General features: G+C 38.0%; 2 protein-coding genes across 5 annotated transcripts in view; both read left to right on the top strand.

Annotated features, from left to right (window-relative positions):
* Positions 1-12385, top strand: part of LOC121941108 (WD repeat-containing protein 47-like) — a 40906-nt gene extending 28521 nt beyond the window's left edge. For 2 of the 3 annotated variants that reach the window (XM_088077642.1, XM_088077643.1), the window contains exons 7-16: positions 5052-5148; positions 6091-6263; positions 6364-6609; positions 7108-7186; positions 7616-7773; positions 9663-9832; positions 10125-10295; positions 10575-10706; positions 11073-11291; positions 11710-12385. In XM_088077642.1, coding sequence (XP_087933768.1) covers positions 5052-5148; positions 6091-6263; positions 6364-6609; positions 7108-7186; positions 7616-7773; positions 9663-9832; positions 10125-10295; positions 10575-10706; positions 11073-11291; positions 11710-11852 — 1588 coding nt within the window. In that variant the 3' untranslated portion in view covers positions 11853-12385. The remainder of the gene's footprint in view (positions 1-5051; positions 5149-6090; positions 6264-6363; positions 6610-7107; positions 7187-7615; positions 7774-9662; positions 9833-10124; positions 10296-10574; positions 10707-11072; positions 11292-11709) is intronic. The other variant, XM_042483828.2, reaches the window with a different exon arrangement.
* A 2503-nt stretch (positions 12386-14888) lies between these two features.
* lim2.2 (lens intrinsic membrane protein 2.2) lies at positions 14889-18420 on the top strand. 2 transcript variants are annotated; one of them, XM_042484205.2, is made up of 5 exons: positions 14889-15037; positions 16009-16228; positions 16981-17121; positions 17429-17563; positions 18253-18420. In XM_042484205.2, the coding sequence occupies exons 2-5, from the start codon at positions 16051-16053 to the stop codon at positions 18321-18323; spliced, it is 525 nt and encodes a 174-aa protein (XP_042340139.1). In that variant the 5' UTR covers positions 14889-15037; positions 16009-16050; the 3' UTR covers positions 18324-18420. The 2 variants fall into 2 exon arrangements, with proteins under 2 accessions (XP_042340139.1, XP_087933767.1); XM_088077641.1 differs by having other exon boundaries at positions 15007-15138.
* Positions 18421-18499: the final 79 nt, after the last annotated feature.

Raw genomic sequence — 18499 nt, 5'->3', positions numbered from 1 at the left:
TTGACATTTTTGCCATACTATAGCCTTGCATCTTTGCCCATTTTTGTCCCACATGGCAAATTATGGTGTTTTTGGACGTTTTTGCAACTTTCTCTGCTATGATGTGTTTTGGGAGGCTATTTTATGTGTTCTAATGTGGTTTTCAGCTGTTTTTGGGACATGTCAAATTTTGACATTTTTGCCATACTATAGCCTTGCATTTTCGCTCGATTTTTCCACATTCCAAATGATGTCGTTTTTGGCCCTTTTGGCATCTTTCTATGCTGTGGCTTTACATGGAAGGATATTTTATGTGGTTTAATGTTGTTTCCAGCTGTTTTTGGGACATGTCAAATTTTGACATTTTTGCCATACTATAGCCTTGCATCTTTGCCCTTTTTTTTCCACATGCCAAATTATGTTTTTTTTGCCCTTTTTGCATCTTTCTGTGCTATGATGTGTTTTGGGGGGCTATTTTCTGTGTTCTAATGTGGCTTTCAGCTGTTTTTGGGACATGTCACATTTTGACATTTTTGCCATACTATAGCCTTGCATATTCTGTTATTTTTTCCACATGGCAAATTATGGTGTTTTGGGTCTTTTTTGCAATTTTCTGTACTATGATGTGTTTTGGGAGGGTATTTTATGTGTTCTAATGTGGTTTTCAGCTGTTTTTGGGACATGTCAAATTTTGACATTTTTGCCATACTATAGCCTTGCATATTCTGTCATTTTTTCCACATGCCAAATTATGGTGTTTTTTGCCCTTTTTACAACTTTCTATGCTATGGCGTATCTTGGAAGTCTATTTTATGTGTTTTAATTTGGTTTCCAGCTGTTTTTGGGACATGTGAAATTTTGACATTTTTGCCATACTATAGCCTTGCATATTCTGTCATTTTTTTTCCACATGCCAAATTATGGTGTTTTGGGCCGTTTTTGCAACTTTCTATGCTATGATGTGTCTTGGAAGGCTTTTTTATGTGTTCTAATGTGGTTTCCAGCTGTTTTTGACACATGTAACATTTTGACATTTTTGCCATACTATAGCCTTGCATTTTTGCTCAATTTTTCCACATTCCAAATTATGTCGTTTTTGGCCCTTTTGGCATCTTTCTATGCTGTGGCTTTACATGGAAGGATATTTTATGTGGTTTAATGTTGTTTCCAGCTGTTTTTGGGACATGTGAAATTTTGACATTTTTGCCATACTATAGCCTTGCTTCTTCGCCCATTTTTTTCCACATGCCAAATTATGTTTTTTTTGCCCTTTTTGCATCTTTCTGTGCCATGATGTGTTTTGGGGGGCTATTTTATGTGTTCTAATGTGGTTTTCAGCTGTTTTTAGGACATGTCACATTTTTACATTTTTGCCATACTATAGCCTTGCATCTTTGCCCTTTTTTTTTCCACATGGCAAATTATGGTGTTTTGGATCTTTTTTGCAACTTTCTGTGCTATGATGTGTTTTGGGAGGGTATTTTATGTGTTCTAATGTGGTTTTCAGCTGTTTTTGGGACATGTCAAATTTTGACATTTTTGCCATACTATAGCCTTGCATATTCGGTCATTTTTTCCACATGGCAAATTATGGTGTTTTTTGCCCTTTTTACAACTTTCTATGCCATGGCGTGTCTTGGAAGTCTATTTTATGTGTTTTAATTTGGTTTCCAGCTGTTTTTGGGACATGTGAAATTTTGACATTTTTGCCATACTATAGCCTTGCATATTCGGTCATTTTTTCCACATGGCAAATTATGGTGTTTTGGGCCGTTTTTGCAACTTTCTATGCTATGACATGTCTTGGAAGCCTTTTTTACGTGTTCTTATGTGGTTTTCAGCTGTTTTTGGGACATGTCAAATTTTGACATTTTTGCCATACTATAGCCTTGCATATTCTGTCATTTTCTTTCTACATGCCAAATTATGGTGTTTTCGGCCGTTTTTGCAACTTTCTGTGCTATGATGTGTTTTGGGAGGCTATTTTATGTGTTCTAATGTGGTTTTCAGCTGTTATTGGGACATGTCAAATTTTGACATTTTTGCCATACTATAGCCTTGCATATTCTGTTATTTTTTCCACATGCCAAATTATGGTGTTTTTGGCCAATATTGCAACTTTCTATGCTATGATGTGTTTTGGGAGCCTATTTTATGTGTTCTAATGTGGTTTTCAGCTGTTTTTGGGACATGTCAAATTTTGACATTTTTGCCATACTATAGCCTTGCATTTTCGCTCCATTTTTCCACATTCCAAATGATGTCGTTTTTGGCCCTTTTGGCATCTTTCTATGCTGTGGCTTTACATGGAAGGATATTTTATGTGGTTTAATGTTGTTTCCAGCTGTTTTTGGGACATGTCAAATTTTGACATTTTTGCCATACTATAGCCTTGCTTCTTCGCCCATTTTTTTCCACATTCCAAATTATGGTGTTTTGGGCCGTTTTTGCAACTTTCTATGCTATGATGTGTCTTGGAAGGCTATTTTATGTGTTCTAATGTGGTTTCCAGCTGTTTTTGACACATGTCACATTTTGACATTTTTGCCATACTATAGCCTTGCATCTTTGCCCATTTTTGTCCCACATGGCAAATTATGGTGTTTTTGGACGTTTTTGCAACTTTCTCTGCTATGATGTGTTTTGGGAGGCTATTTTATGTGTTCTAATGTGGTTTTCAGCTGTTTTTGGGACATGTCAAATTTTGACATTTTTGCCATACTATAGCCTTGCATATTCTGTCATTTTTTTCCACGTGCCAAATTATGGTGTTTTTGGCCGTTTTTGCAACTTTCTATGCTATGATGTGTCTTGGAAGGCTATTCTATGTGTTCTTATGTGGTTTTTTAGCTGTTTTTGGGACATGTCACATTTTGACATTTTTGCCATACTATAGCCTTGCATCTTTGCCCTTTTTTTTCCACATGGCAAATTATGGTGTTTTGGGCCATTTTGCAACTTTCTATGCTATGACGTGTCTTGCAAGGCTATTTTATGTGTTCTAATGTGGTTTCCAGCTGTTTTTGGGACATGTCACAGTTTGACATTTTTGCCATACTATAGCCTTGCATATTCTGTCATTTTTTCCACATGCCAAATTATGGTGTTTTTGGCCATTTTGCAACTTTCTGTGCCATGATGTGTTTTGGGAGGCTGTTTTATGTGTTCTAATTTTGTTTTCAGCTGTTTTGGGACATGTCAAATTTTGACATTTTGCCATACTATAGCCTTGCATATTCTGTCATTTTTTTCCACATGGCAAATTATGGTGTTTTGGGCCGGTTTTGCAACTTTCTATGCTATGAAGTGTCTTGGAAGCCTATTTTATGTGTTCTTATGTGGTTTCCAGCTGTTTTTGGGACATGTCAAATTTTGCCATTTTTGTCATACTATAGCCTTGCACATTCTGTCATTTTTTTCCACATTCCAAATTATGGTGTTTTTGCCCTTTTTGCAACTTTCTATGCTATGGCGTGTCTTGGAAGGCTATTTTATGTGTTTTAATTTGATTTCCAGCTGTTTTTGGGACATGTCAAATTTTGACATTTTTGCCATACTATAGCCTTGCATATTCGGTCATTTTTTCCACATGGCAAATTTTGGTGTTTTGGGCCATTTTTGCAACTTTCTGTGCTATGATGTGTTTTGGGAGGCTATTTTATGTGTTCTAATTTTGTTTTCAGCTGTTTTTGGGACATGTCAAATTTTGACATTTTTGCCATACTATAGCCTTGCATATTCTGTCATTTTTTCCCACATGCCAAATTATGGTGTTTTGGGCCATTTTTGCAACTTTCTATGCTAGGATGTGTCTTGGAAGGCTATTTTATTTGTTCTTATGTGGTTTCCAGCTGTTTTTGGGACATGTCAAATTTTGACATTTTTGCCATACTATAGCCTTGCACATTCTGTCATTTTTTTCCACATGCCAAGTTATGGTGTTTTTTTGTCCTTTTTGCAACTTTCTATGCTATGACATGTCTTGGAAGGCTATTTCATGTGTTTTAATGTGTTTTTCACCTGTTTTTGGGACATGTCACATTTTGACATTTTTGCCATACTATAGCCTTGCATTTTCGCTCAATTTTTCCACATTCCAAATGATGTCGTTTTTGGCCCTTTTGGCATCTTTCTATGTTGTGGCTTTACATGGAAGGATATTTTAAGTGGTTTAATGTTGTTTCCAGCTATTTTTGGGACATCTCAAATTTTAACATTTTTGCCATACTATAGCCTTGCATCTTTGCCCATTTTTTTCCCACATGGCAAATTATGGTGTTTTTGGACGTTTTTGCAACTTTCTATGCTATGGCGTGTCTTGGAAGTCTATTTTATGTGTTTTAATTTGGTTTCCAGCTGTTTTTGGGACATGTCAAATTTTGACATTTTTGCCATACTATAGCCTTGCATATTCTGTCATTTTTTTCCACATGGCAAATTATGGTGTTTTTGGCCGTTTTTGCAACTTTCTATGCTATGATGTGTCTTGGAAGCCTATTTTATGTGTTCTTATGTGGTTTTTTGCTGTTTTTGGGACATGTCACATTTTGACATTTTTGCCATACTATAGCCTTGCATTTTTGCTCAATTTTTCCACATTCCAGATGATGTCGTTTTTGGCCCTTTTGGCATCTTTCTATGCTGTGGCTTTACATGGAAGGCTATTTTATGTGTTTTAATGTGGTTTTCAACTGTTTTTGGGACATGTTAGCAGATAAAGTATATCAAACTATTAGAAATTAAGTTTTACTCATATATTTTTCTGAATCAAGTTTTTTCCAGACTGAAAGAGGCTGAGCTGGTCCTTGAGAGAAAGTCTGAAAAGAAACTCTTTAAACAATGCTATAGGTTTCTTATGGTCTTACCTCTTTGTCAAAGTTTTGCATCATAACTGGGGATGTATTCTGTGAGTGTCAAAGGTAAAAAATGGGTATGTTTCCTACCGGCAAATTTGTAACATAGAGGGTTATTTCAAATTAACACACAAAAAACATCATAGTACAGTAGTCTTAATTAATTCAGATTTTTAAAAAAGCTGTTGTGAATGAACACATATACTTTCCTGGTTATAGGAAGCAACCACATGGGCTGGATGGACCCAACACCACACGTACACCTCTGACCCCGGGAAAAGATGGTGGGCCACCCTGCAGCACAGAAACAAATGAGGTAATAAAAAACTGCAGGCAGTGCCTTTTTTGTTGTATGTAGTATAGACTTTAGATCAATGGCAAGCATAAAGACATTTCAGATATAGAGGAGTGGAGCATCTGACCTCTGGTGGCTTTGGATGAATGGTTTCATGACTCGTGTAGACTGTAAAAACAAATAGCCATGGTTGTTAGTCTGGTCACTTGAGTCAAAGTTAGGTTTTCAGTCTGTCTTTCCTCCAAAGTTATTAATCCAGATTTAAGAGATTAAGAATACTTTTCCCCTGAACCTCCTGAACCACCTAGTCTTGCACACCTACACCACCCCATAAGTCCTTCCCCGATTCTCTACCATACTTGTCAAAGGGGCACCTGTCCCAGTGAAGAGGGAGGAGGTCACGGATGCTGGAGGCAGATAATCTGGTTTGATGTGCGGTCACACCCAAGACGGCCCGCTGCTTCCATCATCACTCATCTTTATGCATCCCAGGTCCCATCCAGAGGAGCAAAGTATCTTGCGATTGGATTGTTCATGTATGTGTGTGTGTGTGTGTGTGTGTGTGTGTGTGTGTGGGAGAGAGAGAGAGAGAGAGAGAGAGAGAGAGAGAGAGAGAGGTGAAGGGGAGTATACTGCAGACCTGCTGGATAAGATGAGGTCCTTGAAAACTTTTTATGGGATAGATGATAGAGGATGAGGCCTTGAGAGTTGAAGAGTTGTTGGTCGTGGCTTTTTGAAGAGTTTGTGTATTGTGTGTCTGCTCTTGCATGTGTGTGTAATAGCAATGAGCATTACCAAGCGTTGCTGCAGATAAAATTGAAAGGCATTAAAAAGTGTTGGTCAAAGCTAAATGGCTATATGGTGTAAAACAAATCTAGTTTAAAAAATTGCTTCAGGGTTTTTTATATCTTCTGCAAAAACAAGTGTGTTTTTCACTCACTGTGTGCATGTCTGTATGTCCAGCGTGCCGACTCCACAGAGCACATCCAGGAGTATTACAGGCAGCGTCTCCGAGTGCAGCAGCATCTGGAACAAAAGCAACAGCAGAGACAGCTTTACCAGCAGATGCTGCTCGAGGGAGGTGTGAAGCCACTGGACGAAGCCCAAAACAACCTCACCGAGACCTTCCTCAGTAGGTGAGGAAGTAATAATAAGATTCAACATCAGTGATTTAATGACTGCAACACAACCTCAGTATGACCTGTGCTGAGACAAAGAGATCTTGTTTTTGTCTAGATCGATTCAGAAGTTGGAGGAGATGAATGTGGGCATCGACCACAGAGGAGATGAGGTGATGGCACAGTGGAACGGACTGCCAGGGAACACCAGCACGTCCAGTCCCAGAACAACCAACACCCACCACAACCCAGACACAGGGCCGCATAGGGACAGGCCAGGTGGAGGGGTCAGCAGCACCCCGTTAAAGACCGGGAGCCAAGGCTTGCCTTACCTCAGCGAGTCCCCAGTTCCTGCCAGTCAGAGGTAACAGTCTGCAGAGTGTGTGATCATGTCATCACCACAACATCAACTACCCAGAACTAGTGTCATATGTTTTTTTTAAGCTTTGACTTGATCAACATCATGCAAGGTAATTTGATGTTGACTAGTTATCCTCAAGCTGGAGTGTCTGCCCCATGTAGACTGAGTCCTTTGCAGCGGCCCGGATTAGATTCCACCTTGCGGCCCTTTGCTGAGTGTCATGCCCATTCTCCCCCTTTCCTATCACTCTCTGCACTATAATAAAGGCAAGAAAAGCCTCAAAAATCAACTTAAAAAAAACAACTAGTTATCCTCAAGCAATGATTACATTCCATTTTGATTTATTATTAATCAGTAATTAGGGAACATGTATCCCTGTGTTTCTCTGCAGTATTTCAAAATGCTGATCTTTATGGTGTGAAACAATAAAAATGTCCAAAACAAATTATACTAAATTACATAGAATTAATTAAGCTGAAGGTGTTTATGTGTTTTTTTTAGTAGTGCTGAGAGAATCAGAGGTTTCTGCCCCTCAGTCCAAGAGGATTCTGGCTGCTCTGCGTCACGGAACTCACACGAGGTACAGAAAACTTTAGTATTAGTAGCTTTATTGTGTCCTGAATGTTTATATATGCTATATATCTACACATTTGTCATTCCCGACAGGCATAAGCCCATCAGCCTTATAGTGTTTATGCACATTTATGACTGCTCAACAACCTCTTGTGGTTGCTGTGATACACAATTTTGGCAATACCTATTTTATTGACTTAGTAGAAATTGTATAAAACAAGCCTGTCTATTGTGGACCAGTTTTTGTCCTTTATTGTGTCTCAAAAACTAGGATCTCTACCAAAGTTTAGTCACATTTTGAACTGGAGCATCTGCAGAATAAAATAATACCTTAAATGTTATGATCCACTAAAGTTGGACAGTTAGTTGTGATTTAAAAATCAATGTAGTTGTACATGTAGATCATTTTTCAAAAGACTTTTTCTGACCTTTACAGCCGGGAAAGTCCAAAGCACAGTTTGTTAAAGTGAACCAGCTGGAGGACACTCAGGCGGTGCGTGCAGTGGCCTTCCATCCCTCTGGAGCGCTCTATGCTGTGGGCTCCAACTCAAAAACCCTGAGAGTCTGTGGCTATCCAGAAACACTGCCTACCAGGTAGGAGCATTAACAGGTACCTACAAATATTCTTACAAGATAATAAGTTATTTGTGTACAAGAGAATACATGAACAGTCACTGCCAATACTGAATTTTCAGGAAACAGAAAATTCAGTTTTGGCAGTGAAATCTGAAATTTTAGACAGACTTCACTGGCCAAACCAAACTTCAATGATACAGAAAGTGCCAGGAGGATTAGCTCTGAGAGTTAAGGTGCTTGCTTTATGACCAGAAGGTCATGTGATCAAATCTTACTGGGAACACAAAATTCAGTTTCTGCATTGTCAAAAATTCTACAAATATATGAGTCAGGCCGAGAATGAAGTTCTTGGCAGGGAAAACTCACTAAATTAAGTCGGCAAAATATTATCTTAAAATATATATAGTTTTGTCCTTAAGACTACCCAATTACTTCATCTGATATATCTGTTAAAACAATACATCACTCAGCTATTTATTGTATATTCTTTTGGCAGATAAATCAGGTGAAGTGTTTGGCTTGTCTTTTTGACAAAGTGATATATATTTTAAGAATAAAGATGATATTAAAGATGTAAGACTTAAGATGATATTGTATAGTGTGGTATTGTAAAGCACTTTGTAACTCTGTAAATAAAATCATGACTAAAATCTGTCTGCTCTGATAATGTAAGGGTCATATGGTCAGGAAACAAAAAAATCAGTATCGGCAGTGACATCTGTCAAGTTTAGACAGAACTTCAAAAACAGAGGAAGTGCCAGGAGGATTAGCTCCGAGAAAGCCGTAAAGTATGACGTTTGACGTTTGCTGTATGACCTTAAGGTTGTGAGATCAAATCTTACTGGGAACAGAAAATTCAGTTTCTATGGTGTGTTGAAAATTCAAGTGATATATGAGTCAGGCTGAAAATGAAATTCTTGGCAGGGAAAATTCACTAAGTAAAGTCAGAAAAAAAGATATTGACAAAGATATATATATATTTTAAGATTAAAGATGATATTATATATGTAAGATTTAAGATGATATTGTACAGTTTGGTATTGTAAAGCACTTTGTAACTCTGTAAATAAAGTCTCGGCTAATATCTGTCTGCTTTGCTAATATAAGGGTCATATAGAGTACAGTATTGGCAGTGACGTCTGTCAATTTTAGACAGACGTCACTGCCAATACTGAATTTTCCGTTTCAACACCATATGACCCTTATATCAGTAGACAGATATATCAGCCGATATTTTGTTTTATTTATGCCATAAAATATAACTTGGCTGTAGATTCATACAATTTAGACACAGACTGTGTTATTGCAGAACAAATTAAGGCATGTAAAGCTGAGTGATATATCGCTTTGGCCGATAAATCAGGTGAAGTTGTCCCGAAACAGGTAAAACCAGTATCGGCAGATGCGTTCAAACCATTGATCTCACAGTCTACAGACAAGCACTCTAATCAACTGAGCTAAACCTTCAGCCATTTCAACACTGTTTTAGGTTGCTCTGCAGACTCTTCTCTGGGAAGCTGCCTGTAAAACTTACCTTCCCCTGGCTGAGGTTCAAAGTCAATATTCCAATTTTTTTGTTTTGATATTAATTAATTAATTAACATAAAATTTTCATGGTTTGGTCTGCAAATGATGTACACCAAGATTATGTGGAATTATTGTACCCTCCAGTTCCATCTAGTGGGCACTGGAAGTACTACATCATGTGAAATATCTCACTCCAGGCTCCAAACTCTCTGCATGCATTATCTGACTCTCACAGAAATAATCTACCGCTTTAGCCAGAGTTCACCACTACCCTGACATACAGGGGGTCCTTTCATCACTGCTCGCAGCTTAAATTCATTTTCAAATTCAAACCTTCCCACACATTTCTCAGTCTGTCTTGTATTTGGTTGCTTTTTCAGTGGTTCTAGTGCGGTGAAGCAGCCAGCGGTGCGCTTCAGGAGAAACAAACACCACAAGGGCTCAATCTACTGTGTAGCCTGGAGCCACTGTGGACAACTTTTGGCTACTGGCTCCAATGATAAATTTGTGAAAGTCCTGCCTTTCAATGCAGACAGCTGCAATGCCACAGGTAATATTTTATGTGTTTTAGTGTGTAGTTGATAAGTAATGTTCATTTTCACAGATGCTTGACCTGAACAGTACAGACCTATTTTTAAATGATCACTGACCTACCTATGAGCATTTCCCTACCTATAAAAGGGTCAAGTTGCATCTGTTGTGGTCAAAGTGATTTGGAAAAAGTTAACTGTGCTTAATAAAATGTGGAACAAGTAAAATAGCCTTTCAAGAAGAATAATTAAGAGAAGGCATTTATTTTTTTACCTGATATTTAGGTAATGGTTTGTACACTTGTGATTCAGGCCCAGACCTGGAGTTCAGCATGCATGATGGTACCATCAGGGACCTGGCCTTCATGGAGGGTCCTGAGAGTGGAGGATCCATCTTGATCAGTGCTGGGGCTGGAGACTGCAACATCTACACAACAGACTGTCAGAGAGGACAGGGCCTTCACGCCCTCAGTGGACACACTGGTACATTAACCAAAGTTCTTCTCTGCAATTATGAAAGGAACAGTGTTAAGGAAATCTAGGATTTTGAAATCAGTTTGCATACAAGTTTGATTATCTACATAGATCATTTTTTTCCCAATGAGAAACAAATTAAGTCTTAGGTACAGTACCACAAAATAGCTATAACTGCATCAAGCAGGGCTTGTAAAATAAATAAATAAATAAAATTAAAAACTAAGTATGACAACATAAAGATATACCATGGAAAGTAATTAAGATGTCACCATTTTGGTTGAACAGGTCACATTCTGACTCTGTATACCTGGGGAGGATGGATGATTGCCTCCGGATCCCAGGACAAAACAGTCCGGTTCTGGGACCTGCGGGTCCCAAGCTGTGTCAGGGTGGTTGGCACAACTCTGCACGGCTCAGGTGAGTTGCATCATGATTTTCATTAAGACTGATCTTTTGCTTGGCTGCAAATGACTTATACCATACCACATTGTTACAGGTTAGTGTGGTATCACAGTTAATCCACAAGAAGGCACTCAAGCTTTGTGAAGATTTCTGGAACACAGAATGATCTGAAATGTCTTATTTAAAATCTGTTCAGGTTCAGCTGTTCTAAGTTATTGTCCCATAGATAAAAAAAAAAAAAAAGCAGCACTGGGCTCTCAATGAATAAAACAAATTCCAAGTTCCGTGCTTTTAGTATAAATCTAAGTAAAGAAAAAACAAAGAGTAGGCAGTTGCAGGCTGCAGCAATATTCTTACTTACCACCACTCTGTTTTACACAGGAAGTGCAGTTGCTTCGGTTGCAGTTGATCCCAGCGGCCGCCTGCTCGCCACTGGTCAGGAGGACAGTACCTGCATGTTGTATGACATCAAAGGAGGCCGCATAGTCCAGACATACCGCCCTCACAGCAGTGACATCCGCTCAGTGCGCTTCTCACCTGGAGCCCATCATCTCCTCACCGGCTCTTATGACAATAAAATCATAATCAGTGACCTTCAAGGTATGATCGCCTGCAGACTAGAGAAAGCAACAAAATACATATTGTATACAGTATTTTGCTAATACAGTGTAGCAAAATACAAATACTGTATACCAAGTGTTTTAAAAAAAATTAATCATTTGAGTTCATTTTTGATCGTAAAATTCAATTTGAAAAGATTAAACGTTACCTAATGCCTGTTATTTAATGTTTTACGAAAATGGCCTTCTCAAAGTACAAATATAAATGCATTCTTAACTAAAATGGTGCCTGCAGTACAAGAGACTATGGTGTCATGAGAAATGTTGCTTTCAAGGCAAGGCATACTTATATATATGATCGTTTGGCCACCATATTAATGCAGCACACTGTCAGCGTTGGGCGCTTGATCCCACTGTTTGCCACTCCTGTGTGACACCTTTCTTTCCTCTGACCCCAGGTGACCTAACAAAGCCCCTCCCTCAGACGGTGGCAGGGGAGCACTGGGACAAGGTGATCCAGTGTAGGTGGCATCCGCATGACCAGACCTTCCTCTCCTCCTCTGCAGATCGAACTGTTGTCCTCTGGGCACCGGGCCCCTGAGCTGTTCACTGGAGAAACACTGGTCAACAGCAGCAGCAGCAGCAGGAAGCACAAGAACACAACATCCTAGCAAGGGATCACTAACTGCTGCAGGGTGTGTGTGTGTGCGTGTGCATGTGTGTGTATGTGTATGTGCACTTGCGTACTTATTGAACACTGGACTTAGCCATCATTACACACTCGCCAACAGGGGACCAAAGAGCCAACATGGGAAACTGTGGAAGTCCCTTCTTGGTCATGCTCTAAATCATACTAAAATCATGTCTTAAACCCTCTAGTGATTTCTTTAAAACTACAGCCAAGAGGGAACCTGAAGGTATGTGAGTGTTAAAGTCCATACTCAGCACTGCTTCTGCTTGCTGGCACGTGTGTTTTAACAAATAAGTCACACACACTATTCTTAACACTCCCCTGTTGGGTGAATGGATTTCAGCCCCAGGCAGTTGTTCATACACATGCTGAACAATGAATTAAAACCCAGAAGGCAGGAAAGAAATATTTATTTAAGAATCTAAAATTGACAGAAAAAAAGAAAAAAAAATACAAAAAGAAAAAAAAATACAAATAAAGCAGGATAAAATCACATGTGAAAAGGTCAATTGTAAGATATTTCTTTCAGATTTAATTACTGAAATGGATTTGACATCAGACTTTGACTAGACTTTTACCCTTCCCCTCTCAGCAATTTCTTTCTAAAATTATAAAAAAAAAAAAAAGCAGCACATTTGCAGTAATATTATGAGAAAGAATTTTGATTCTAAATTTTAAAAAAAAGAAATAGTTTCCCCGCCAGTCCCCTGTTGGCATCATTGGAGTGTGTGTGTCTGTGTGCATATATACTGTGAGTGTTAAGCTGTTCATATGCTGCGCAGTTCAGAGTTACGTGTGTGTGTGTGTGTGTGTGTGTGTGTGTGTGTGTGTGTGTGTATAAATAGCGTGACATATGTGTTTTGAGGTTGAAAATGACAGTCTTGGTTGTGTGTGTTTGTGTGTGTGCTTTTCTCATACCACTGTATATGTCTTTGTGAATATGTTCCAGTGTGTGTGCAAGCAAATGCAAAATTCTGAAAATGTGTGTAATTATAAGTAAAACAAATTAAAGAAAGCTAATCAGAAAACTTTGCAAATGCTTTAAAAAGAGTAAACATTAAATTTTAGCATTAATGTTTCTATTCAGAATTCATGTGAGGTTCAGTGCCCATTCAAGGTGTGTGTGTGTTCGCTTAACACCTTTAGCTTTTGTAAGTAAAGCACAGAAAATATACCTTTTGGAGCCTGCAAAAATGTAGTTGGCAAAAATGTAGTTAGACTATAGAGACGGCTGATGATGCCTGGATTTAAGGGTCTAGTAAATTCACCGCAAACATACCATCAAATTAGTTTTTTTTTCTCACAATGCCAAACTATAAAACTATATTTTAGTCACAATTTTGTACAAAGCATAAAGTCAGCTATACAGAGTGGGATGCAACGTAAATCAATTGCTGTCTCTGTAGCTTCTATAGGGCACAGTGAGCCGGACTCTTCATGTTGTGAAAAGAAGCCACGTTTGGTGATGCATATCATAATGTGCCTTTTTGTAACATTTGTATAGATTTTTGGATGTGAGGATTGATTGAGAGATTTATTTATTCATTTGCAGCTTTATTTTGATACTTTATCATATGCCATATGCCTCTTTTTATGTCACTAATGCAGGAAATGATCACTCATTGGAATTTGTGGGCACTTGTATGAATTCCTAGTGTTTTCCCCTATGTCTGTTACTATTGAAAAAGTGAGTGTAATGGTATTTTATTACAGAAGGCAAATAAGAAAAACAAATCTGTTAAAAAAAACTTTTGGCAGGTCATTTTTTATTTTTTTAAATTCAGGTTTTAAGAAAATTGTGTTTGTAATTGTTATCCTAATTTCGACCACAAGAGGATGATATGTTTTTCAAGTTTTCCTCCAGTTGAGTTTTAATCTCTAAACACAGGGTACATGTATTGTTTGTAAGCAAGTTATGTAACATCACTATAATCTTTTTCACCTGGAAGAAAACAAGAATGCTTTTAGTCCTAACGCTCGCATTCAGCCTCTTGTGGCCAAAAAGAGTATTACACAATATGAAACACTGAAAAATTATCCAGCCCCTAAAAAAAAACCCAAAAGAAAAACAACAAAAACCAAAAATTATCAAAGAAATGTTAGCTGGCTAAAGTCGAAACAATGGTAAAGAGGCACTTTAAAGACAGTGATGCTGCTGGATTGCACAATTGGAAACAACAAATCTTGTCACATATTTGACTTACACAGAGAAGTCTCTGATTTTATCCTCACTTTTACTGAGCACCTATGCAGACACCTGATGGATGTGAGAGTGAAGCGGGTACTTTGCATAATATTTGACATTATGTAGTGGCTTAACATGGCAATGTCATTTGAAACCTGTGTGATTTTAAACAATGTTTCTGTGTAATGATGGAGATGCCACAGGGGTCAATGGAGTTCAAATGTTTGAAATCATCAAATAGTGGCTGTCTAATGCTCTTGCTTTTGAACAAATAGTAAATAAAGGTATTTTAAAGTTACACTTTGGATCAGTAAGTCCACTGATGGAATAAAGATACAAAATGTCATCAAACTGCTTGTTGCGTGGGTGTGTTATTTTGCCAAATAGAACACACAAATTAAAATTAATAAGATGTTCTTTTTATTCCCCTGACATATGCAAGGTGCACAAACACATATTTTCTGCTCTAGGTTTTCTGCCCTATTTTGCTTATTCATATAAGGATGGCCTATACTACACTTCCACCACTGATGTGGATAAACTTGAGTTTAGGACATGTTCATGGTTTGGCAGAAAAAACAATCATACTGCATTTACTGTAGGTTTTTGGTGTGTTTAACAACTTTGCAGAAAAGATGCAGGAAGAAATTGAAGACAGAAGGAACAAGAAGGAAGTCATGCAGGAGGACACAGAGAGATGCAAAAGTGCAAGAGGTTAGAGACTGAGGTGATGGGGGATGGAGGTTACTGCAGAGAAGAGCGCTAGCAGGGATTTACCATCACTCACATGCTGCGCTCGATCATTCCCTCTTTTGTGGGGTGGACAATGAGAGCCAGGGGTACAGGGCTTAAAAAGGATACGCACACTGTCACAACCAGCAACCCTGGAGAGACAGCGGCCAACCCAGAGGTATCAGAAAATAACTTGGACTTACATAGAACCTGTTTTTACTGTACTTCCAGAAAGATTCTACTTTCTTTGAGGGTTTCTGAGAAACAACAACAACTACAGTAAGAACCTGCTTTTGGAGAATATGCTGAACTACAAAGATAGAAGAGATGGATTGGAGATCTCTGTCAAGTAAAAACATCTTTAAAGCTATCGGTTTGGGCCTACTGGGACCCTGATTTTTGTTCATGTTTCTAGACAAAAAATTGTCAGACATATTTGGGAATCAGATATACAGATCTCATTTGGATTTGATTTTGGAATTTAGGCATTTGCAAGAGCTGCAGCAATGAGTACAGGAGTCAAAGTAAGTGTATGAAATCATTGGTGTGCTGGCTGTGTGACAGAGAGCAACACTGCTGACAGTTCAGTTGCTCAGTACTGGAAGATTAGTTTGTGTTGCATAGAGGGGAATTAGTGGTGAACAATGGCTCTGAACTGCCTGATAGGCAAGCTTATTGTCATACAGCAGTTTGGGTCAAGTGCTTTGCTGGCTGTAACCAATTTGACACTAAAGAATGATTTGCTGATGTGCTGGCATGTATGATTGAAATGTTATATTTAAAACAGTAAGGACTGGTATTTTCCAGGACATTTAGTTTTGGTGTGTGATCAATCTCTTCTGTCTGCTTTGGATCTACAGTGAGCAAGAAAATGCACCTAAGCTTAAGCTAGTGTGGACACCCCCCATAACAGATGTTTTGCTAATGTTGATGTGCAGCTCATCCAAGAAACTTCTGTTCTTACTTGCAAAAACTATGATACCGGATTGACTCGAAGAAGGATGGGCTTGAGTATACTAGAATGTGGAACAGGCAAAGAAACTTGACTTTTGTGCTCTTGAGCAGATGTAGATGATGATGCAAAATGGACAATTTTTGGCATTCTAAACAATGCACATTTTTCCACCCTGTCCTGTCTTCCCTGAACAGTTGCTGAATGTTTAGGACAGCTCTTCCCCTGGCTTCTTCACGATGCTGTATACTTTAGCAGGAGGGGGCACACTCTGTGGTGTGGCTGCCCTTGTGCTTCTCATTGTGTCTACAGCAACAGATTTCTGGATGCAGTATCGATACTCGGGTAGCTCAGCCAATCAGGGGCTTTGGAGGTTCTGCATCAACCACAAATGCCATGCACACACCATAACTGTAGGTGAGTAGTTTAGAAGTGGCATTTGGGCAAACAAATTTTTTGAAAACTGTTGTGCGGGGAGACATGAAAAATTTGAAAAAATATCAGTAATGAATAATTCCTAAAAAAAATAAAATGAAAAAAGATACTTTAATAAATTTACTAAAACATGTAAATAAATATAAAAAGTAAAAGTCTGATAAACCAAATCCCTATTTTCAATTTATGTTTACAATGTTTACAATGTGTTTATTCCAAAAATGTTTTGCGCAGGTAGTTGGATACTCAACTGAAAACAGATTTCAAAGGGGGTACATGATTAGGACGGTTTTGGAAACCACTGTTTTGGACCAATTGAAAGTTTCTAAGGAAATGACTCCCTCCAAAATGTTAATAAATTAGAAACATAACTTATTCATGTATATAATCTGATAATGTCTCACTGATCAATTATTCAGTAAACGTGAAATCAGTTAATATCAAACACATTGACAGTATGCTTTTTTCAAATCAAATACCAAAAACATGCAGATTTGTCAGCAAGCTGATCTATCTAGAAAACAACCTACAATTTTATTAATTTATGCAAGCCAAAGCACATTACTCCTGTTTAAAAAAGTAGCTAAATATTTTTACTGGGCTGTCTTTCAAAATGACAAATTAACATAAACATAAAGATGCCAGCATGCAAACTAAAATTTCAGTATTTAAGGCAAATTCAAGTGGATGTATCTGTTGATGTGTACATGTGGTCCTGACCTTTTTTTGTCCAGCCTTCTGGGACGCTACACGGGCCTTTATGTTGCTGGCGGTGCTGAGCTGCTTCGCTGGCGTGGTGCTCGGCCTGAGCGCCTTCACTAATGGCACCAAAAACAGGAGGGTCCGTACAGGTGGCATTGCCTTGGTCCTGTCAGGTAACACACACAATTAGCAAGTTCATTTCCTTGTACATTTGATTGTCCATCTAGGCAAAGTGATTTTAGATCACACAGCAATTGCTGTGAAATCAAAAATTAATTCTAAAACCATGTTACTATGGTTGCCATTTTCCTTACATTAGACTTGTCTGGAACCTTTCATCAATGTGCTTAAAACAGTGGTTGGACTTAGTGTGCTCTACATATATTGTCAGGTTATATAGGTTGGAGTTTCTTACATACATCTGGTTTGCTTTTTTTCATTCTTTACTTTTTAAATATTCCTTTCTCTCTCAATTCCCAGGTTTTCTTGCTCTGCTGGCTTTGGCAATTTACACTGGGGTGACCGTAACTTTCTTTGGCAAACGCTTCTTGGACTGGCGCTTTTCCTGGTCCTACATCATTGGCTGGGTGGCCATCATTTTGGCTTTTGCAGCAGGTATTTCTTGTATTAAGTTATTTGTGTTTTTCAATTATTTATTTTGTAAATATATATATATTTATAAATATATATATATATATATATATATATATATATATATACACACATATATATAAATATTTATAAATATATATTGTGAGTGACCCGTAGGCACAACAGTTATTATCAGCATCTTAGATACAAGCATGTAAAAGTGTACATTGCAACATGGCACATTTTTTGGGTGTGTAAAAAACAAACAAAGAGTTATTGCACCTTTAGATCTCCATACTCTGAACCAAGTAAACACACACACACTAAGTGGCTGTGTGAGATACTGTATTATGCATCTAGGATCTGATACTAATGATGTTGTGCATTGGCAAAACTACTTTAGATTAGATGGTAACATAGCAGCCCAGAGGCATAATTGAATTAAGTCGCTGCCTTAAACCAGCAGGTTACAAAAAAGGCAACATTTTTAAATATCTTTTGGTTCTCCTTCCCTTGTTTTATAGTCAGCTAATTCATTAATTTAGCACAACTACTGTATGTATGGAATTTATAATCAAACTTTGTGTAAGATTTGAAAGTTTCATTCTTCAGTATCAATAATAACTTCCATACAAAACATGTCTTAAAGAAATGAAATGTAAGAAATTATATTTGGAGATTATTGTGTATCTGAATGTTCTGGTATCTTTCAGGAGTGTTTCAGCTCTGTGCTTACCAGCGGACCACTGCTGAACCTGCTCCTTCAAATACCCCGGACAGCTGAACAAGACAGACATGATGATTAGCTCCAGGACTGTTGCAATAAATGTCACTGCTGCTTCTGAGAGGCTACCTAGAATGGAATAAATAGAAATCATCAACTCCTGTGTGGTTTCACTGCAACTCTGATTCAATTAAAACAATATTTTTTTTATGTTGACTCCAACATTTAAAAAACAA

This window comes from Plectropomus leopardus, chromosome 5 (assembly GCF_026936395.1).
Source record: "Plectropomus leopardus strain MGB_pleo_1.0 chromosome 5, ASM2693639v1, whole genome shotgun sequence".
Lineage (NCBI taxonomy): Eukaryota > Metazoa > Chordata > Actinopteri > Perciformes > Serranidae > Plectropomus > Plectropomus leopardus.
This window is presented reverse-complemented; position numbering and strand designations above follow the sequence as displayed.

Excerpts from the sequence above, each read along its gene's own strand:
- lim2.2 (XM_042484205.2), top strand. The coding sequence starts at position 16,051 with ATGCTGTATACTTTAGCAGGAGGGGGCACACTCTGTGGTGTGGCTGCC. Across the intron at positions 17,122-17,428 it reads CATTGCCTTGGTCCTGTCAG|GTTTTCTTGCTCTGCTGGCT; the intron begins GTAACACACACA and ends CTCAATTCCCAG. Across the intron at positions 17,564-18,252 it reads CATTTTGGCTTTTGCAGCAG|GAGTGTTTCAGCTCTGTGCT; the intron begins GTATTTCTTGTA and ends GGTATCTTTCAG.